This window comes from Stegodyphus dumicola, chromosome 9, assembly GCF_044657685.1.
Source record: "Stegodyphus dumicola isolate Sdum_Otavi_A_Nest chromosome 9, ASM4465768v1".
Classification (NCBI taxonomy): domain Eukaryota; kingdom Metazoa; phylum Arthropoda; class Arachnida; order Araneae; family Eresidae; genus Stegodyphus; species Stegodyphus dumicola.
Window position 1 is genome coordinate 148,645,618 of NC_140776.1, and position 20,695 is coordinate 148,666,312.

The 20,695-nt window shown below is 35.2% G+C and overlaps 1 protein-coding gene across 6 annotated transcripts in view; it reads left to right on the forward strand.

The window, feature by feature from the left end:
• The window catches only part of LOC118185054 (zinc finger MIZ domain-containing protein 1-like), a 547,573-nt gene that overhangs the window by 487,544 nt on the left and 39,334 nt on the right, over positions 1-20,695 (forward strand). For all 6 annotated transcript variants that reach the window (XM_085824218.1, XM_085824220.1, XM_085824219.1 and 3 more), the window contains one exon: positions 7,833-8,150. In XM_085824218.1, coding sequence (XP_085680344.1) covers positions 7,833-8,150 — 318 coding nt within the window. The remainder of the gene's footprint in view (positions 1-7,832; positions 8,151-20,695) is intronic.

A 20,695-nucleotide genomic window follows, 5' to 3' on the forward strand; every position in this document is an offset into this window, starting at 1 on the left:
CTTCTCAGAGTTTGAGAAATGTTTTGCGGAATACAACTGCGCGTGCTCAGTCATGGAATAGGTTCGTGTCATGCGCGTGGTGGTGTCAATAAGATAGCTGACGGGCTGTCTCCCGGGGCAACCGGGGGGAGGAGAGGAAAGTGACGCAGCAAGTCGCCACTTGACCCGATTATTACGACGTCGAACAGCTGCTCTGCCCAAATGCTCAACTTGCTGTCAGCCGACGCACCTGTCTGAACCAGAACTATTTCTTTTACATCACCATTTACAAACAGAAAGCGCGGGAGAACCCTTCGATATAGCAAAAAATCAATAAAATTTCACGAAGGTGAAATGTGCAAATTCAATATACGAAGAGATGTTTCTAACGAGGTTGGAGAGACTTGTTTGGGTGACGATTTTCGTTGCCATCAGTAATAGTACTTTTCTTAACCATTTATTGGAAGAATGCTGCCATTTTATTTATTGATAATTGAAGGAATTTTTTTAATATAGCTAGTTATTCAGAGCTTAAAATAAATATTTTCCCCTGAAATTATGATGTCATTTTTAAAGGGCTAAAAATATGTAATAAATCTGCTGCTGCATTAAATTTTGAAAAGTTTTATGGTGTTTAATTGATTTGGATATATGTAAAAATAAAATTTTTCAGCATAATTTCTCTTACTTATGCTATAAAAAATTTCATAATTATGACATGACGTTGTCTTATTTTGTCTCTCGTTCTGGCATCTTTCTTAAGCTGAAATTTTTGTTTTTAATGCTTTTAGATGACAGGGCATTAATAATGAAACTTGATTTTTCAAGCAGCATCCCAGAAACCTGTGATTAGGATATGTGGATAAGGCTTTTAATGAATATGAAAATTACATGAGCTTTTTAGAAGAATTCATCATATAAATTTCTTTACTAAGGAGAAGTCTTTTTGGAAAAATGTTGTAATTCTTTGCATAGCTGATTTCAAATTTTATCTTCAATTGATTTTCAAAGTTGGCAAAATAAAATGGCTCTGCTAATCAGCTGTGTGCCAAAATTGGTGATATATACTAGCCCTCGAGCTCACTTTTAACTTGTCCTCTTACTGTTTTCAGAGAGTGTGCAAATACATACTAAACAAACCAAGTTTGGTTAGCAAAAACTGTATACTTCAGCACTTAATAGATATTTTCTATTGTAAGAAAAAGTTGAAAATGATATGACAGTAGTAAATGATGCTGTTTTTGTGAATTAGTTAATGAAAAAAAGATTGCCACATACCAATCTTATAGCCAAAATACTCGGAAGTTTTGGAAAGGATTTCCGGGTTAAAATCTAATCAAGTGCTTTGTCTCTCTGTAGACTTGTTGAATTAACAGATACATTGTGGATTTTAGTTCACCTGGATTATGATGGAGAAGTTTTATCTAAAGATTTTGCTTTGCTGCAGGAAATTAGGGCTTGTCATGGTGTAAGCTGGAACATCTTGTTATTTTAAGTCATCAGAATGCAAGAAAATGCATTGATATGACTTTGAAGGCAGTTTTCAACTCCAGGATGATTCTCAGAGGGAGATGAAATTGTTCTCAGAAGAGTGTCCAGGTATGCTCTGTAGAAAATATATAAGTTCAGAAGATAATTCTATAAGATTCTATAAGTTCAGAAGATCCGCCTGACCAATCCATGTGGTGATTATCCTTAGTTTCCAGGTAACTGTTGACCAGTTGATCCCTTTCGTGGACAAGTGTTATCATTTATTAACAGGAACTCAGAACCAGCTGTACCCTTGAAAAGTAAAACATAGGGCTTTAAGATTTACTTTCTCTACCTCATAGCAATCAGAGAGTCTTTGTTAAGCACATGCAGGTGTGTGCAGTTGTCCAAAATAACGCCTGCCCAAACCACTATTCCTCAGCAACTGTTGTGATCTTTTTTCCTGATGAGGGAAGGATGGTATCATGTTCCAGGCTCTCTCCAGGTAGAGATATCAGGTAGGATGTCCAGGCTGATCATCAATCCAGGCATCAATGTCCAGGCTGAATCTTCATTGATCTGTGAAAAGCACGGTGCTTCATTAAAGTGTGGTCCAAGGTACTTATTGTCTTCTGCACTATGCTAAACGCAGTGCAGTATGCTGCAGTGAGCGGGAAAAACAGCAGGTCTTTTGGCATCCTTTGGTCAACTGAAAACCATGAAACACAAGTTCCAGCAGCAGCATACAGCTCATGTGAGTACCTGGTAAGCTGTAGCAGTCCAGTCCTGTGTTGCCTTGCTGGAAGTGCCAAATAGTGATCCTTATTTGTTATGGAGCTTGGTGTTTTTCTGGACTTGATATGGGATCTACTGTGCTGAATCAGTTTCCCTAAAATTGCAGATGACACTAGAGCTTACACTGCGCTTTGTAGCCATTCTGTGCTTGACTGTAATAAAAATGATACTTTTAGATGATCGCAATACCCTCCTGTTTTTTTATATCCCCCACTGCACTTTTTTTATGTGCGTCGGTATGTCCTGACTACTTCCCATTTTAATACTGCAAATATTACGCTTTTAAACACATAGTTACTTATAATTTGCAAATTAAAGATCTCTCTCTTATTTTCAGGTGTTAAACTGGAATCAGAATACTGATGTATTATTTAATAATTCTATCTTTATGGAACAGGAATTAATGATTTGCCTTTTTAGCGTAAACATTGGTGTTCAAAATTAAGGGAATGTTTACATTTGGTTTATTATCTCCATTTGATAAACATATTTTAATGAACTTATCTCTGATATAAACATAAGTTGACATTAAAAAAAATACTGTGCAACATTCATGGTACACATGCATGGTCATGTATAAGGCTGATCAGCACAAGAAGGTGTAAAACTGAGGTAGCAGGGTTGAACAAAAAAGGAAGCTATAGAGAGTATGACATTCTCTAATAGTTATGTAATTTTCACAGCATGGCTTTACCATAAAGCAAGTAGTTTATGAGTTCTTGTCTGCAACAGTCAATCCCACTTCTGCAGCAGTACTGTTTTCAGGTCTGAGTGGAGTTCACCGAGTCACATTTGTCCTCCCAAGAGTGTCCATTATAAGATTTAAGTCTGAATATCTGGCTAGTCAAGCCATCCAATTAATTTTAGACTATTCATCCAATTAATTAGAGAGACAGTCCTTGTGTAAACCAAATCAAACCAAACCTTGGCATCAGTTTTAATCACTCAACAGTTGGTGGTCTGAATTCCAATCAAAATCTGTTTTCGTCAGGAGAAAAAATGTGGAGAAAAACTAAGGAGCTATGCAAAAAATTAAGGAAAAATAAATTGAAAACTTATGTCAAATTCTGGGAAATGTAGATGTGCGGAGAGAGAATTTTTGAAAGCTTGGATACTAATTCGCAAATTGCATAAGCAGCTTCTAACTGCAAAGGAACTTCATGTGAAAATACTTCAGAGGATTATTAAAACTTCAATCAAGTATTAATGTGGTTGAACTTTTAGTACTCTCTTGGATCACTTTCATATAAATTGCTTAAAACATATAATTTTCTTCTTACTATTAAAATTAATTGTGGTTTCCAATTGTGTATATCTTATCTTTGTGAATAAAAGTGAATTTTGTTACATCATAAAAACTAGATTTATTGTCCCGCTCCATATCCAGTTTCCTTAATGAATTAATATATTCCTAGTTGAGCTGATAAATTTCTTGATTGCGTTTAGTTATTTTTCAATAAATTATTTTTTAGTTTTGTGATATTTCATTAAGCCTATATTCCCAAATGCATGTTCCTACGCTGAGCGAAGAGGTTCTCTTTTAAACAGCGTGTTTGAATCTGAAGGAAGTCCTTAAGAAAATGACAGTTTGGAAGGGGAAAATAGCACTGTTTATAAACGTGTTTTGACCGAATTTCCGTTCGTCGATTGTTCTATGCAAATTCCCTTTAGCGTAGAATTTGCGCCTCTCCATCTCCGTCGGCCGCGTGTGGGCGTCGACCGCGTCTTTCCTTTAACTACATTAGAAACCGAGATTTTTATCCGATTGCGGAAATGGTTAAAAATAATCCTTCTGCTGTCGCTAAAGCGGGTCGCTTGTTCTTTTCGTTCCGCATTTCGCTATGTCTCGCGAGTTTTTCGCGCTTGTATTGCATCTCTGCGACTTTCAAGTTCCGCACTTTTGATTTGCATTCCATTTTTACTTTTTGATTTCCTTCCTTGTCTGACATGTCCGACCCAGAATAACATGGAGGGAAAGTTTTCGTCCGCAGTGAAGTTTAATGAATAAGTACATCTGTTTTGCAGATTTGTTAACAGTTTGATTTTCATCCTGCGCTAAATGACTACAGTTGAATCTGAAACTAAGAAAACGGTATTAAGATCCATTAGCTTAACACACAAGCAGAATCTTCTCTCTCTCTCTCTGATGGAACACTTATTCATTTTTTTTGGGGGGGGGGAGTGAGGGAATTGAGATTAATTTGGGGGGGATTGAGGAGGGAACAGAGTTCGGTATAATCCATTTACGACTCTGTAAATTTGTATATATGCGTTAAGTACACTCAAATGACTTCATTAAAGTAGCATACAGGAAAACTATAAACACTTCCCAAGTTTGTAGTTCTCTTTCTAGATGAATATGGAACTTTGGCCAAGTATAAATAATAAAGTCGAATTTTGAATTTAAATTGCAACAATGCATTTTTAATTTCTTGTTTCTCCACTAGATTCTTATTTGCCCACCAAATAGAAATAAATTACTTATTTCGCTAAAACTTGTCTAGGGGTGTGTGTCTTCTCGTGCTTTGTTGAAAGAAAGAGGAGTTCATAGAAGTATGTTTCGTGAATTGTCAGTGGCTGGCTGGCTGGCTGGCTGGCTAGCTAGTATTCGCCTTAAACTCGGAGAAAGCCCCTACAGCCAAATGTTATGAATTAATGTTGCTCTTTGACCTTCTCAGAGTGTTTGTAAAACTTCACCAAAGAGCACTGAAGTGTAGGAATGAAGCTTAATTAATTGGGATATTTAAGTATTACATTTATTCATTTTGTAAATACTGTACTGTATTTGTGTTTATAAAAAAATATCTTGAATTAATCAAGAATGGCATACAGTAGATGCCAGTTAATTAAATTGGGATTTGTTGTCAATGGATAGTTATCAAATTGCTCAAGTCAAGCCTGTTTGCCTAGAAAAAAATTCCCTTATTGTAATGAACAATTTGATTATTGTAGAATACTTTTTTAAAACTGAATATAAGTGACCCAATTAGATCAAAAATAGACTGTAGAAATTGGCAAGTGATGGGGAAACGTTCCCTAGTAAAATTAAGCTCGATCATTTAAGCCCCCCCCCAAAAAAAACCTTTAGTTTGGCGTAGATCTTGAATAGCTATCGTTTTTGAGGGCAGTTAGACACAGGTCCCTCTTCTTCAAGAGGGAGGAAAAAATAATAGTCTGCAGAATCTTCCCCATTTTCTTTGCGTCTTGTGGGGGGGGGAGGGGAAGAAAAAAAATGCTCTTCTTAAGTTTCCTTTTTGTCCAATTTTAAATTTTACATTGGCATGTACACTTTTAATGTGAGATGTAAGATAAGGGTTTGAGCATTGATTGGTTCCCCGTCGGATTGCAGCTCGCAGGCCCTGAGAGGTGGTAGTACAACTTACTGATATCTGTTAGTTTCACCACTCTATAAATTTATCTTTCTGTAAATATTAGACAACATTTTCAGACTTAGATCCATATGATCTCGCACATGATCGCATCTGAATTCATCAAGTCCATGCTAAGGTTTCATGTTTTAGATCATCCTGTAATTCCTTATTTTTAGCCGGGGGGGGGGGATAAAAAATAAGAAAGTTGGATTCAGGGATCCGTGAAAGAATTTTGTTTGTGGGCCTTGATTGGTTTTATCTGGTTAAACTCGTGGAACTGTTGCTACACTGTAATTGATCAAGTGTTAAAAAAAGTGTTCATTCTTCGACTTTTCCTATATATATATATCTTTAGTTTTCGATTCACAAATAAAACGTACTAACCCACTGAAAACACACCAAGTTCCATTTTTCTCAAGTATGAATTCATTTATGCCGTTCATAAAATGATTCTGAAAGGGCCCTCCCAGATCAAAATTTGCATTTTGCCCTTGGTGTACTCAGTGTTCCGTATCGTTACTTGCGGTAATTCAGCTTTTGTTTCTCGTTTTCTTTTTCGTCCGCATCCTATTTGCTGATGCTTCTCCTTGTTCTTTTATTCTGTTAAATATCTCTGAAGTGTGGGAAAATAAGCAGTTTTTGAATTTAATGCTAAAATTTAGCTTTCAAATTCATTCTTAAGATTTGATATCGAATTTGATCCATGGTGTGATTTTGCTGTAAAGCAGTAATGATTTTTTTTTAATGTGGATGTATTTTGCAAATTACTGTTTTTATTCATGATACTTTATACTTCATAGAAATTAATAGTTGTCTATCTTTTTGCAAAAGTCTATACACATTCAATATTTACTCAATGAAAATGGATTTGCTTCATGGGATTGACATTCACCTTAGTTAATTGACATTTCAGTAAAGATGCATGTCTTTTTTTAATGTTGTTTTTATTTTTGTTTACTTTTAAAATGGTGCATGTTTGTATTAAATATTTATTCATGAATGCTGGAATCCACCTCATTTTATCTTGCCATTGAGAATGTTAGATGGTTTCCTACAAGGAGTAACAAGGCAGAATTTGTTTACACTTGAAACTCTTCATAGTATAGTGAATTAAGTCAGAGCACCTACTTCAGTATTCTCTATGCCGAGTGAGACCCAAATTTGACTTTAAATTTAGGGCTCCAAAATTTTTGCCTTTTCACCCATAGACAGAATTGCTTGTTTTTCCATACAAACTCTAATTTTAATTGCAGAAATTGATTTTTAACTGTTTTGAGCTGCATTCAGTGCTAAGTTTTTTTTTTTTTTTTTTTTTTTTTTTTTTTTTTGGTATTTTACAATTTTTAATGAAGATGTTTTGAGTTTTTATGTATTTTTGCCTTGCCTTTGAGTGAAAATTGAATTGATTGAATGAGAAATATATCTAAGGAAATAAGTTTAAATGAAATCCAGCAAAAACTATATAATTTAATAGGCCATACAAGGAAGTCATGTGGTGTCCACATCAGATTTTTTAAAAAATTTATCTTTTTGAATTTGGTAAACAAATGTGAAATCTTTTCTTTGAATAACAGACTGTAGTACAGACCTCAGCATTCATCTGTGATAGAACTTAATCGTTGTATTGCACGCTTGTTGCGTGAAATATGTTTTGACAAATGAAATTTATCACGATCATCCAAAGTATTTCAGCAGCCACATTGCTATTGTGCATTCTATGGTTTACTGTAATTTTCATATTCACGATACATTTTCTTAAAATATTCCAGTGCAAAAATCTTAAGTACTGTCTATATCCCTGAATTTAATGACCTACCTTATGAGCATCTTTTTACTATTCCTAACTAAAAGTCTTTTAAATCATACTATAACTACCTTTTTGATTAAGTAATCAGCTGTAAAAGCTTCTCAGGTGGCTTTCACTATATAAGCGCTGCTTGCCGATAAAATCACTTACGAGGGAAAATGTATTGCTTCATATTTCAAAGGATATCTTTTATCTAATTTTTGGGGGGATCCCTCAAGTGTGTATAATTTTTCTTTCAGTAAACAGTAATTTTAGTGTGCCTAAAATTCTTCTGTAATATAGTTCTAAAGAATATATTATTATCAAAACCCGAAACATTTTTAGGGCATTTCTCGTTACTTTAAATTTTTCTTTAGAATAATGAAGATGAGTTATCGGCATTTTGTGTGATAATTCTTTTTTCCATTTAGCGATCCTTCCATGTCAATGGGCGGTTGGCAACAGTCGCCTTCCTCGGGTCCTCCGCCATCAGGCCCACCACAAGGTGCCCAGCAGCAGTTGTCCGTGGTCACAACAGTCTGGGGCGTTGCGACAACTACACAGAGCGGGCCTCTTGCCCATAGTTCCTTCGGTGCAAATACCAGCACCACCATCGCCCCGATGCCTTACGCCCAAGGAGCTCCACAGAGTGGCTATCCTGCCAATGGCGGTCCTCCCGGCTCTGTACCCTCCAAGCCCTACCAGGCACAATCTATGAACCCGAGGCAGACGGGGCCAGGGTACAGCAAGTAAGTTTCAGATTTTCTTTCTAAATTTATCTCTTTTATAATTTTAATGCATAAGCAATTCATATTTGGTTTGAGTCTTGCTAATGTGTAGCACATTTGCATTCTGCATGAATTTGAGATTCTGTTATTTCTAATGTAAGTTTGAGTGAGAACTCATTCTGCTCATTTTAATGGCTTCTGAAGTTCAATGGAAATTATATATACATATGCATGCTGGATGACAAAATTGAGCAGTTTTCTGACATGGGCAAATTTTTCAGGATTATAGTTTTTTTCAATACCGTCAGTATTCAATTTCAAACTGCATATTATGTCTAAACTTTTTACTATTGACTTTAGTGTCTTCTTCAATCTAAACTGCTGATTTAGTACTTCAGGATTTCATATTGTGGTGCTATTTTGAAAATTTTAGGAGCGAAGTGTTAATAGTGTGAATATATGTAGTGGTCTTTGAATCTTCTACATTTGGAATTTATAATTTATAAATTAATTCTTTCAAAAGCATGATCCACATATTTTGTTCCATACAAAAATTCTCCAGTCCTCCAAATTATTTTTAAAAAAAGCAGAAGTTATTTTTTGTAGTAGAAGGATGGTAAAGAAGAAGGAAATTGTGCCAATCTCAAACGTAGGTTATTTTCTTTTTCAAGAAAGTGGCATGGAATTATGAAGTAAATGATCGCATTATTATTTCCACAGACTTATTGTTGGAAATAGTTATATATATGATTAAATATTATTCATTAGTAAATTTAGCCTTTGTCACGAATCTGCTATGGTTGAGTGAACTGAAACTGTTTGATATTTTCAGACTGTTTGAAGGGTATAGGAATTAAGCTCTAATTTAATAAATACTGATTCAAGAGACTCGGTTATTTGTAGTAAAGTTATATGTAATGTCTTATAAAATTAACTGGGAAGAGTAGGATGTCAGCCTAGTTCCGGAACTTTCTTCGGTAGCTGGTTAAACTGTACTGTTTAGAATTAAAAAGAATTCTGATTAGATTAGATGCTAATTGAATAAATATTTATTGATATGAGTTGAAATCACCTCCTTATCACCGGGGTTGCAAATTTAGGTGGTAATTCCCAGTGCCGGATTTACGTATAAGATGCACAGCATATTCGATACAAAAAAATTAACTCATATCCCTCATAAAGAGCCCATATCTCAAATAGCTTAGGATCTTGGCAAATCTTGCCCTTGAACTTGCTTAATTAGGAGTTTACATCAATAGAAATCGGAAGTTTAACGGTCTGAAGCAGTTTTATATTTTTCGAGCTCCATTTCAGTTAGTTGTACCTGTTAGTTTAAGAAGTAAATGGAGCTTGAGGGGTAAGTGAAATCGTTGTCGTTTTGTATTAAAGTTTACCTATATCGGATACATTGCCATGCGTATGATCATCTTGGGTGGCCATTGAGTGGTTGATGAATTCATTAGAGGAAAGAACTCAAGGTCCCACATTCACTTTACCAGGGTCTATCCTAGCAGGGGGGGGAAGATGGTTTATAGCACGTTGCCGGCCAAATTTAAGGGCGGCGAAAAAAAGTAATTAATTTTAAAATTTAAAGCATAAGGTTTGTAAAAAAGGCCCGGCAATTTTAATTTGCACGTAGGAGGCCAGCGGTCTGGAATCGGCACTGCACTTTACACAAGTGAAAAAACATGAAAACTTCGTGCATCTGATAAACGAACTCGAGCCAAAAGGTCATTAATATTCCACTCATGAGCATATGGCCGTTAATAATTCATTCCAGATCTTTCATGGGTCGCACAAGCCCGAACATCACAAGATTCGCCCATCAGTGGCAGAGGAGATATAATCGCCAAACACTGGTATTTCGTCCTTATTCGATGTGTGAGTGGCTGTGTAAGGTTTTTATGATTTTGCCTATATTGTAACGTGAATACAAACCGGTTACCTGGAGGAAATTTTCCTCGAAGGCATACCTCTGAAGGTAGATAGGTCCTCTTCTGCTTTGCTGAACTAATTAATTAACCGTCGACAGGGCTGTTTAATTTATGCAAACGGGAAGAAATTGAATTACAAAATTTCGATAAGGAATAACTTTTTTATTTTTGAAATGATTAAATATTTTTCGTTGTTAAATTATTTAACATAGTGTCAGATGTATAGAGTACTATGTTTAAATATTTTACGTTTTGTTCCAGACGCTGGGATAGTTTTATTTTGTATCTGGATCTTCTGCGATCCTTTTTCTCTCATCTTGAAGCCGTCTGGGATATCGTCTGGACGGCTCTTAATTACGTCCTCTGTATTTGTGACGTAGAACGATGTTTTGAAGCAAAGTCTGGAATTCGGAATACTCTTTTGCAGTAGACGTTTTCTATGCTTTTACCGACAGTAAAGATTGACATTTTGTATCTTTTCTTGATTACAAAATCATCCAGTCTGCTGTGTCATTATGATTTGCAATTTTTTTTTAACCCTGATGTTACGTATGTATAATAGATATATACTTTTCTGTTATGAAGCTTTTTATTTCCTTTACGAGCTTTTGTGAAGGCAAATATTGTTAATCGCTAAAAAGGTTTCTTTGTATTACTTCTTTACGCTTGCTAATGGTCTGAATATCAGGATGGGGGGGGAATAGTGTTCTAAACTATTCATGATTGAGTCGCTGTTTCATGACAGGTGCGTGTAAATTCATTTTGTCTTTTAAAAAAAGGGGTGGGGTCGAAATTTTCTTAATTCTGCTACTTATTGTTATAAACTTGTGTAATTTTCAAAACTTCACAGAAATAAATTATTAAGTTTTGTTCATTATTATTTTTAAAATTGCACGATTATTAAATTAAAACAAATCTCGAATTTTCTCCCCCTAGAGATTCGCTTAAATTGTATTGAATTTTAGGAGTTTAAAGCGACAGTGGAACAAGTTTTAAAATTATTTACTTATTAAATCAAAACAGAACGCTTAATTTTATTCGTCTGTAGAATTGATTAAATTGCAGTTTAATGGAGTAGTGGAACCAGAGTGCTTTCACATAATCTAATAAATCAAACTAATGCACTCTTGTTTCGGCTCTGATTCTTATTATAGCGAAAGTATATGGACGTTTTTATCGATATATATAACATAGGTATATATGCTATATATCGATATACACTGACTACCAATAAGTATTTGAATACCTGTGATAGAAAAGAAAAACTAACTTATTCAAAATCAATAGTTAGTAGAGTCTCCACGAGAGGTAATTACAGCGTGGACCCTCCGGGGCATACTTTCCATAAGTCTTTCTATGACAGCTAGTGGTATTTTCTTCCACTCGACTTGGAGAAGACATAGAAGTTCCTTCACCGATTTTGCACGGGTAGTGCACCCCTGAATTCGGCGATGCAACTCGTCCCAGAGGTTCTCGATAGGGTTCAGGTCTGGACTCTGGGCAGGCCAGTCCATTCGATGAACTTCATTGGCACCATACCAAGCCTTGGTTAACGTCGAAACATGACAACTGGCATTGTCGTCCTGAAAGTAACAGGGGTCCAACCCGTAAAACTGCCACAACGTCCCAGCCCATACCAGGAGAAACACCCCCAGACCATAATTCCACCTCCGCCGAACTTGACTGTTGGCACAATGCATTCTGGCAGGAGACGTTCTCCAGGTAGACGCCAGACCCAGACCCTGCCATCTGAACGGTAAAGGGTGAACCTTGATTCGTCACTCAAGGTTCACCCTTTACCAAAGAACCCGTTTCCACTGATCTACGGTCCAATTTCGATGTGCTTTGCACCACATTAACCGAGCAGCGCGGTTGGACCTTGTGATCAAAGGCTTATGAGCAGCAGCACGACCATGAAAGCCAAGCAGATGTGTTTCCTTACGGATGGTATTCATTGAAACAATACTCCCGGATGCCTGTTGAAACTCCTCGCGGATGAGGGCTATCGGTTGGGTGCGGTTCTTCCGAATTTCTCTGGACAGCACTCGTCGATCTCTATCTCCCAGTTTCGTTGGTCTGCCGACTCGGGGCACATTCCGACAATCACCGCTCACCTTACACTTCTTAATCACATAGGCCACTGTCGATTTTGGGTACTTCAGATCGCTAGATATGTCCCTTAAGGATCGGCCACATTTGTGATACCCTATAATTATACCTTTCTCGAAATCAGAGAGCTCCGAACTGCTAGGCATCTTGAATGCGACTAAAGCCGATGCTGTTTCCTACATGATATATACCAGCGGAGTCCGTGAAATACCTTAGAACCGCAGATATCGTCATTTGCATAGGTGACCAAATACTTATTGGTAGTCAGTGTATATATAACATAAATGCGAACCGGCTTCATTTAGAAAATGAAAGCCCTCCACAAACCTTCATTTAAGCAGATAGCCTCATGCGCTTAGTCATAATGGATTAAAGAAACAATTGATTTTTTTTAAATTTAAATTTAATTTTTTTATTTTAAGTGTCGTCATTTTATACCGTGAATTTTAAGAGATCGAACTGCTGAAGATTAGTAATTTCTTACCGTAGATCGTAGAATGAATATGAATATTCTTTCATATATGATTTAAAAAAGTAGCCAAATTATAACGTTTACGATGCATTAAGAAGTAAAGGAAATTCCAGTGGAATAGAAATTTTGATGTTTAATATCTGTATTTAATAGCTTTGTGGCTATTTGCTTGCTGCAAAAAAAGCATATCTTCAAAAATAATAATTTTTTTGGACGATTTAGGTGCAGAAACAATTAAAAGCGGTCTCTCTAACGCATTCGTTTGTAGCCTTGGTTTATTTAAATATGACAAAGCACACTAGGGCTATCTACCTATGAGAAGAGATGCCTTCGTGAAAGAAATTCTAAAGTAGACTGGCTGGTATCGACGTCACACATAGGGAAAAAAAACACGAAAACTCCCATGCAGCCAGCCCGTTCGCCGTTCTTCGAACCCCGGTTGAGCTACTAGTATTCAGAAATCTACTGCGCCGCTGGTGAGCCTACCATTTGGACGTTCGACTCCAAATGGTAGATTCTGCGTTCGACGGTGAGTGTGCTACACAAGCTGTGTTAAATGGCGCCGCGATCATTCACCGCACTTATCTCTGAACGTCAAAATTCGCGGCGCAGTGTAGCGATAGTTAATAGATAGGTGTGACATATTATAAACTGAAACTTATATCTTAATTTCGGTCTAGTATCTCGCCCCCTTGCGCCTGGATGCTTCCGATAAAGTCTGTGTCAGATGGAAAGGGAAGTTTTTTCTGTTATGGTATCCTTCGAGATGAAAAATCGTGGTATTCTTTTGTTTCTCTTAAAGACCTGACTCATATTCTGCTTTAGCGAAATAAACGTCTGCCTGTTGATATTAGTCGAGAATAAAACTTTGTCAGTCAGAGTGAGCAGACTTTCAGAAGATGTGGAAATCATAAAATGTGTAATGGTCACTCCAAAGCAGTTCAGAATTTCAGTGGCGTCATAATTTTCCCTGATTCTAAATCTGCGATCTAGATTTGCAACTCTCACTTGCCCAGGACATTGTTGTGCTCATAAACACAGTACAATTAGCTGTCCCAAAAGTCTGTATCCTACAGTGGATTCCAGCGCACTTCGATATTTTCGGCAATGAAGAAGCCGACTACCTCGCCAAAGAAGTCCTAAATGGTATTCAACTTTCTAACAGTTTAACCCTTGTGGATGTAGATGCCACAGCCAGCCGAAGACTCATCTTCCAATGATTTAAGAAAATGCTTTTCTCGAACTAAAGTGCAACCGAATTATTTCATTTACGATAGCCAGACCGAGAACAAAACACTTTAAAGGAATGAAAATATCCTCTGATGGTCAGTGAAGTTATAATTGTTGCCCTCACTGCCCTGATACACAACTTTCTCCAGCAAACGTCTTTGACTGTCGTGCTATGATATGTATATGGCCAGGCTCTCAGAATTGATTTTACCCCCCCCCCCCCGCCCCTGAACTGCAAGCTTCTGTATAATTTTTCGAGGATCGTCGATGTCGCTAGGGCTGTTTTAGATGCTTTTTGTCCCATTTGACTTTTCTGCACTATCGTTTGGGCAAGACAACTGAATGTATTAGCGCAGCTGCCCCAGTAAAAGTTGCCAAATTCAGGCAACCATACACATAAGATTCTTCAATTAACCATTTCTCATGCGTTCGTTTTGCAGTATTCCAGGTTTCATCGATCTTTGTATTGAATTGTATTTTAAAGTACGCGCTTGCGGGACTTCCCAATAGAATTAAAATTTTCTGCAGGAATTGCAGTATTTTGCTTTAAAACTGCTGAGAAGAATAATTTCTTTTAAACTGTACATAGTGGGATTGTTCCGAAATTTCCATCCTAACAAAAGAAACAAAAATATTTTTGTTAGGACATTCATTGATTATATCCAGGATAAATATCTAATCAATAAGTAAAATATGTATATATGTAACAGATATTTTTTTGCAATTTTAAGACATTCCTTTTCTTTTGTAAAAAAAATCACCAATATGTGCAATGGTGGTTGCCCGAAAGTACTCAAAAAATAAAGAGACTGTGCGATGGATGTCACAAAAAAAATCTTGAGATGTGAAACCTCCAAGCCTCCACTAAATCGCCAAAACTTTTCGCAGTTTTAATATTTCTTTAACTTATTAAATAATTTTACCAAATATGTTTACACAATGTATTTGAAAACAGAAGATAACGATAAGACAATACAGACAAAGGGGAAAAAAAAAAAAACGAAAACGTTTCGACGCATTCTTTTTATAATATAAACGTTCATTTTTCTTGCTTTGCACTAAATCAAAGTGAACTGACTGTTCTTCAAATGTACAGATTTGAGTTATTTATTTATTAAGGATAGCATAATGATGGGTTAGATTATTCCTGGACTTAAAAGATATAAAAAGAGGATGTTAATTACTGAACAGGGGCGTAGCTAGAGGGGGGCAAGGGGGGCATCTGTCCCCGGGCGCAGAACCCAATGGGCGCCAAACTGATGTTACGACATTTTAGAATTAAATGTTTTCCATCCTTGGCAAGCAGAAGGGAGCGCAAAATCTTCAGTTGTCCCTGGGCGCTGAAAACCCTAGCTACGACTCTATTACTGAAGAAAAGATAAAGATTGAAGACATTTAAATGAATACAGTGGTATTTAAAATATCTTATTTTTATTTTTAAACCTTTACACTCGAGAAGTGACTCTTTAATTGCCACTCAATGCATCCAGTTGTTTTACATTTATTGGATTCTAAAACAAATTCGTAAAATTTAGCGTAGGGTGCCAGCAGACCCTGTCTTCCCCCATCTTTTTTTCTTGGAGTTCCACTTTGATTTCATTTTTTAATTATGATCAGTAATAAAAATGTAATTGAAATAAATCTGGACAGATGGCATGGCTGGAGTTGCCGTAATTAAGGTTCAATTAAACAACTGTATGGCCTTAGGCGCAGCGATGTTTCAGACGTTCTTCTACTGTGCTCACTTTTCTCGTTTTTATTAGGAAAAGGACCAGTAAGAAACTGTGAAATGGTTTTAGAGGCCCTCTTAAATCTGTTGTTGTCTTGGCCACAATTCATTCAGTAACGACTAACATGCGCCACGATGTTAATTTATGAAGTAACTGGAAAAATGCCATAATTTTTTAAATACGTTTTCACCGTTGTTGAAAACAAATATTATCAGTTATTTAATAAAAATTTGATTTTCGCTGCGTGTTTACATATTTGTTTTAAATCAGAGTTAATTGAATTGCTGAAGAGTTATAAACTTTGGTGTATGTCCCGATATTGATGTTTTCTAATTAAATCCTGTTGTCTTTCACACCTTACTCATAAACTGAATCCATAACTTAGTTCAGATTTATGTGTCACAATTTGGATAGCGTTTTAGAGTTTAATTAAAATTTGAAAAGAACGTCTATGTTGTTATTTATTCTGTAATTTTATATAACAGTATGGTTGGTGCTAAACCTTTTCATGCATGCGATATGAATGCGTCATTGGTGAAAAAGTTGTTGAAAGGGGAATGTGCGTTTATGATTTATTGTGTTTTTTCTGGTGGTGGTATTTTGATTTACAAAATTTGTAATATTTTAGTAGCAAGTTCGGATTAATAGAATACATAAATAGATGTTACTAAGCGGTCTTTCAACTTTTCAAGAAGGTCTTGGTGTTTAGACAGAACTAGCTTTTCACGAGAATACTATTTTAAAAGCGAAAATTACTGTGGAGATTGAAGCCAAATCAATCATCCTTACCGTTCGAAGCGTCGCGCACTACGCGCCATCTATCTAGTATCTTCGAAATTCAATCTTCCAATTGTATTAGTATTCTTTCGTACCTTATTATACATCTACTGACCCTTTCAAGGCCACCGGCTTTTTCGCACTTGTAGAGTGTGTTGGGGCGTGACTGCGAAGGTCACACTCAAAAAGTGTCGCTCGGGCCACTGCATCTTGCCGTGGTCGAACTCGCATCCAGTCTCAGGACCATAATTCGGATTACTTCATTCGGACGAATGCGCTTTTTAACCCACCTTCCCCTTCTCATCGGTCTTGACTCGTTTAAAGGATTTCGTTTCTTTTTCGTCGCTATGCACATAACCCGTTTCTTTGAATACCTTCGGGGTGGATTTTTTGTAAATTTATTATTACTTAGCTGCTAGAATGCCACACAGTCGTGTATATCAGTGGTTCTCAACCTTTTTTTGCACCATGCACCTCTTTCACCATTACTAGATGATCCCTCTCCCACCTCTCCTTTTCAAAATTCGAAAAATGTATATGCATTTATATAAATTTAGATTAATTTTTAATGTGTTTTATAAATTAAACAAGAAAAGGTTTAGAAAATATTGATAAATACCAAAACTTGAATAAATAAGCTGAAACTAAATACCTAACAGATAAATAAAAGGCTGACTGCTTTTCCCCAAAAAAACTATGAAATTCCTCCCTGGTTATGAACCCTTTGTGCATATGATCAACATTATCTATTACATATACCATTTCTACTGCAGAACTTGCATTAATTATATTAATGTACAATATTTTTTATATTAAAAATATTTTTTACCATAATTCTATTATGCAGAACTATGGATTGACACCTAAACCAGCAGGTGTATGGAATGAGGGTTAACTTATTTCACAGTTTATACTGTTTTGTCATTCTTACATTTTATTTAATATTGTTGTTGTTATCAAAAATTTAAGTGGATAAAATGTAAAATAATTATATTAAGATGACAAATGCTTTGTTTTTGCAGCCAAATTTATTGGATGAAAGCTGCATCTCAAATAATAATTGCCTTGTCAATGTATGAGTAACTTCTGGTAATTATTTATGTGGATCATAAATATTCACACATTTTGGTTAACCATTTTGGTTATTTTCCTTGAGTAAACTACCTAGTTTTTAGTAACACCTGCATACAAGTATCCTTCACGTAACAGATAGCCTTAAAGTGATTTGCCTTAAATAAAGCCAAATGTTACAAAATGTAAAATAAATGTTATTTGAAATTTAATATGATTACTTCATAAGTATTATGAATAGGTGTACATAGATAGAGAGTTAAGTAAATACATGTTTGTTCTGCTTAAATCATTATAATAATTCCACTACACTCAGTAACACCATTTATTCTCCTGAGGTTGCATTTTATTAATGTTGTTTTACATCATCATTATGCATTGTAATATAAATTTATGACCTTGTCAGCTCAAATAGTTTTATATATACGGTAAGACCCCGCTTAACGCGGGGGATACATTCCATCAAAGTAGAGCGTAATGCGAAACAGCGCTAAACAAGGCTATCTTTACATGTTAATATTGGGGTTAGGGGAAGATGGCTAGGAAATTGGTTAGGTATTAAATTTAAAAAGTATGTTTTTTTAATAAAAATAAAACCAAACATTTATTTCTTAAAGCCCAAATTAATACCACATTATTATTTCTTGCAAAAATAAAAACAAAATATAAATAACAAAACGAATATTCTTAAAAAAAAAAAAAACAAATAAAATTCTCAGTCAGTCATATTTAGTTAGCCTTCCGCGTTTTCAGTGTTCTGCCTTTTTGTGACAAAAGCATCTAATGTTGTTTGCCTTTTTCTTTTGCGTTGTTCTCTTAAAAGTTCTTCATAAACGGATAGAGCATCTCTAACACCACGCCTTACTTTTGAGCTCCTGTCAAAATTCGGATCATTTTCAATGAATCGATCCATTATTTCAGTTATGGTAGACAAACTCCTTTTTACAAACGTCATCGAAAGTTCTTTTTGCTCTTCTTCTGAATCACTGCTGTCAACATTTTTGTTTTCTTCTTGTTCAGTTAATTCCTTGAGCTCATCATTAGAAAGGCTAGCCGCTGCTTCTTGAATTATTTCTTCGACATCTTCCACATTTACCCCTTCAAAATATGTCTGTACAATACCGCACCAAACAAGAAATACAAGTACACTCTTTCGGATATGTATTTGAAACCTATCGCTGCATAATATTTCGGGGAATCCCCGTATGCTGCGAGCGATTTCGTGGAATCCCCGGGTTGAAATAAAAGAGTGCTAAACCGAAACAGCGCTAAACGAAACAGCGTTAAGCGGGGTCTTACTGTATATATGGAATTTTCGTAATAAAAGTTTTAAAGGATATCTAAAAAGAATATCTTATGTAACTCGGATAAAAGATAACCACCAGCAGATTAGGTATTAGCATATTGTTACTTAAGTAAATTTTGTACAAATTACCTACTTGAAATAAAGGGAATTTCATGCATATTAAGTTTGGATCATGTTACAAAATCTTTAATAATAAATGCTAATAAAAATTGGTGGATAAGCATTTGAGCCTTAAGATTTTGGGTTTTAAGTAATTTCATAGTCAGTGTGTATACTCAGCTGATTAGACTTCATTTATCCACACCTCCCAGTCATGTATGAATCCATAATATATGTTAACACAACAACTTACCTGAGAAAATTCTTACATAGAATCATGCTCGTTCATATAGTTTGAAATATGACTTCAAATTTGCTTTTTGCTGTATTTTGTTACATTGGAAATTGATGCAATTCAAACCTAATTTATTTTTAAAAAGTAAGGGAAGGAAGTACATACCTACAAAGTAAACTTTAATGCATTTCAGGATATAAACCTAGATTTAGGTTTGTATAATTAAAATAATTGCTGTAGGCCAAATCAAAAATTTAAATACTTCCTTATGTGGAACAAAGATTTAAGATACTAATATAAAAAATTATCAGAGAGAATTTGCCTTTCTTATAGGCTAAAATACTAGGCTGCTGTTTTGCATTTAACATCAAATTTGAATTTTAAAAAAATCAGGATTTAACAAAAAAAATTTTTTTTATTTATTTGTTCTACTGACTACAAGTCAGCTTTTAATTCTGAAATCAGGAGTATAACTTTAGAAGTTGGTATTTAGGCTTTTAACTTTTCCTATTGTATTTTTAATGCAATAGCTATGTTGGATAAATTTTTACTTCTTACTCAGTTTTTTGTGTTATCTTAGGTATGCAGAAATCGAGGCATTTGAGAGTACCGAGCTGTTAAATTTTTTGTCAAATGTAATAATAAAAAGGAAATTGCAAAGGGTATTTACACATTTTTAGTACCATTTTGGTAAAGAATTTTTTAAAAAGGCAAATGTTTTGGAATAAAAATTTCTAGCAACAGCTTATTATTTGAAATGAGAAATATCGTCACCTACTTTTATTCGTCTTTCAAAATGTAGCATCTAAACAAGAAGGATATATTTTGCATTTTCCAAAGAGAAATACCTCTTCCATCAAAAATGTTGTGAAATGCATGATATTAAAATTTCGGAGAGAAAAATAAACATTGGGGGAGGACATCAATCATATATATGGAAGGATGACTCCAGACGAGTACTCAAAAAATGTACACACTGTTTCTAATGTTTCTGAAGTTAAATCATTGGCAAATAGAGAAAATCCCTGACACATAATCAATTACAAAATCTTTAAATACACCTGTAGCATCAATGAATGAAATAATAAACCAAGATATATATAACAAAGCTAAAAAAAACATTATGTTAACCAGGTATGTGGCTCAGTACAGAACAATTTCTAGAACCCTGTATGGAAATTATTTAGCAGGAGATAAATGGAAATACATTGTAGCCCTTGATGAAGCATAACATCTACCTATGTGACTGCTACAAAGTGAGGAGTATTTATTCCTAAAAAATGAAAAATGAAGAGAAAAAATATACAAATCTGGCTCTGTCAATACAAAGAAAGTTTCGGAAAGGGGTTTATGATTGTCGCAGAATTCTCTTACATTGGGAAATTAAAAATAAAACGAGTGGAAAAAAATGTTAAAATTGAATCAGCATACTATCAAGAGAAAGTTTTACATACGATATTTATAGAAAAGTCCCATTTTTTTTATTTATCTCAGTGACTTTTAAATAGTGAAACTTCATCAAGACAAAGCAACAAGGGATACTTCAAAAATTATCATTGCAATCCTTGAAAAAATGAAGACTGATGAAGGTATTGCATACATA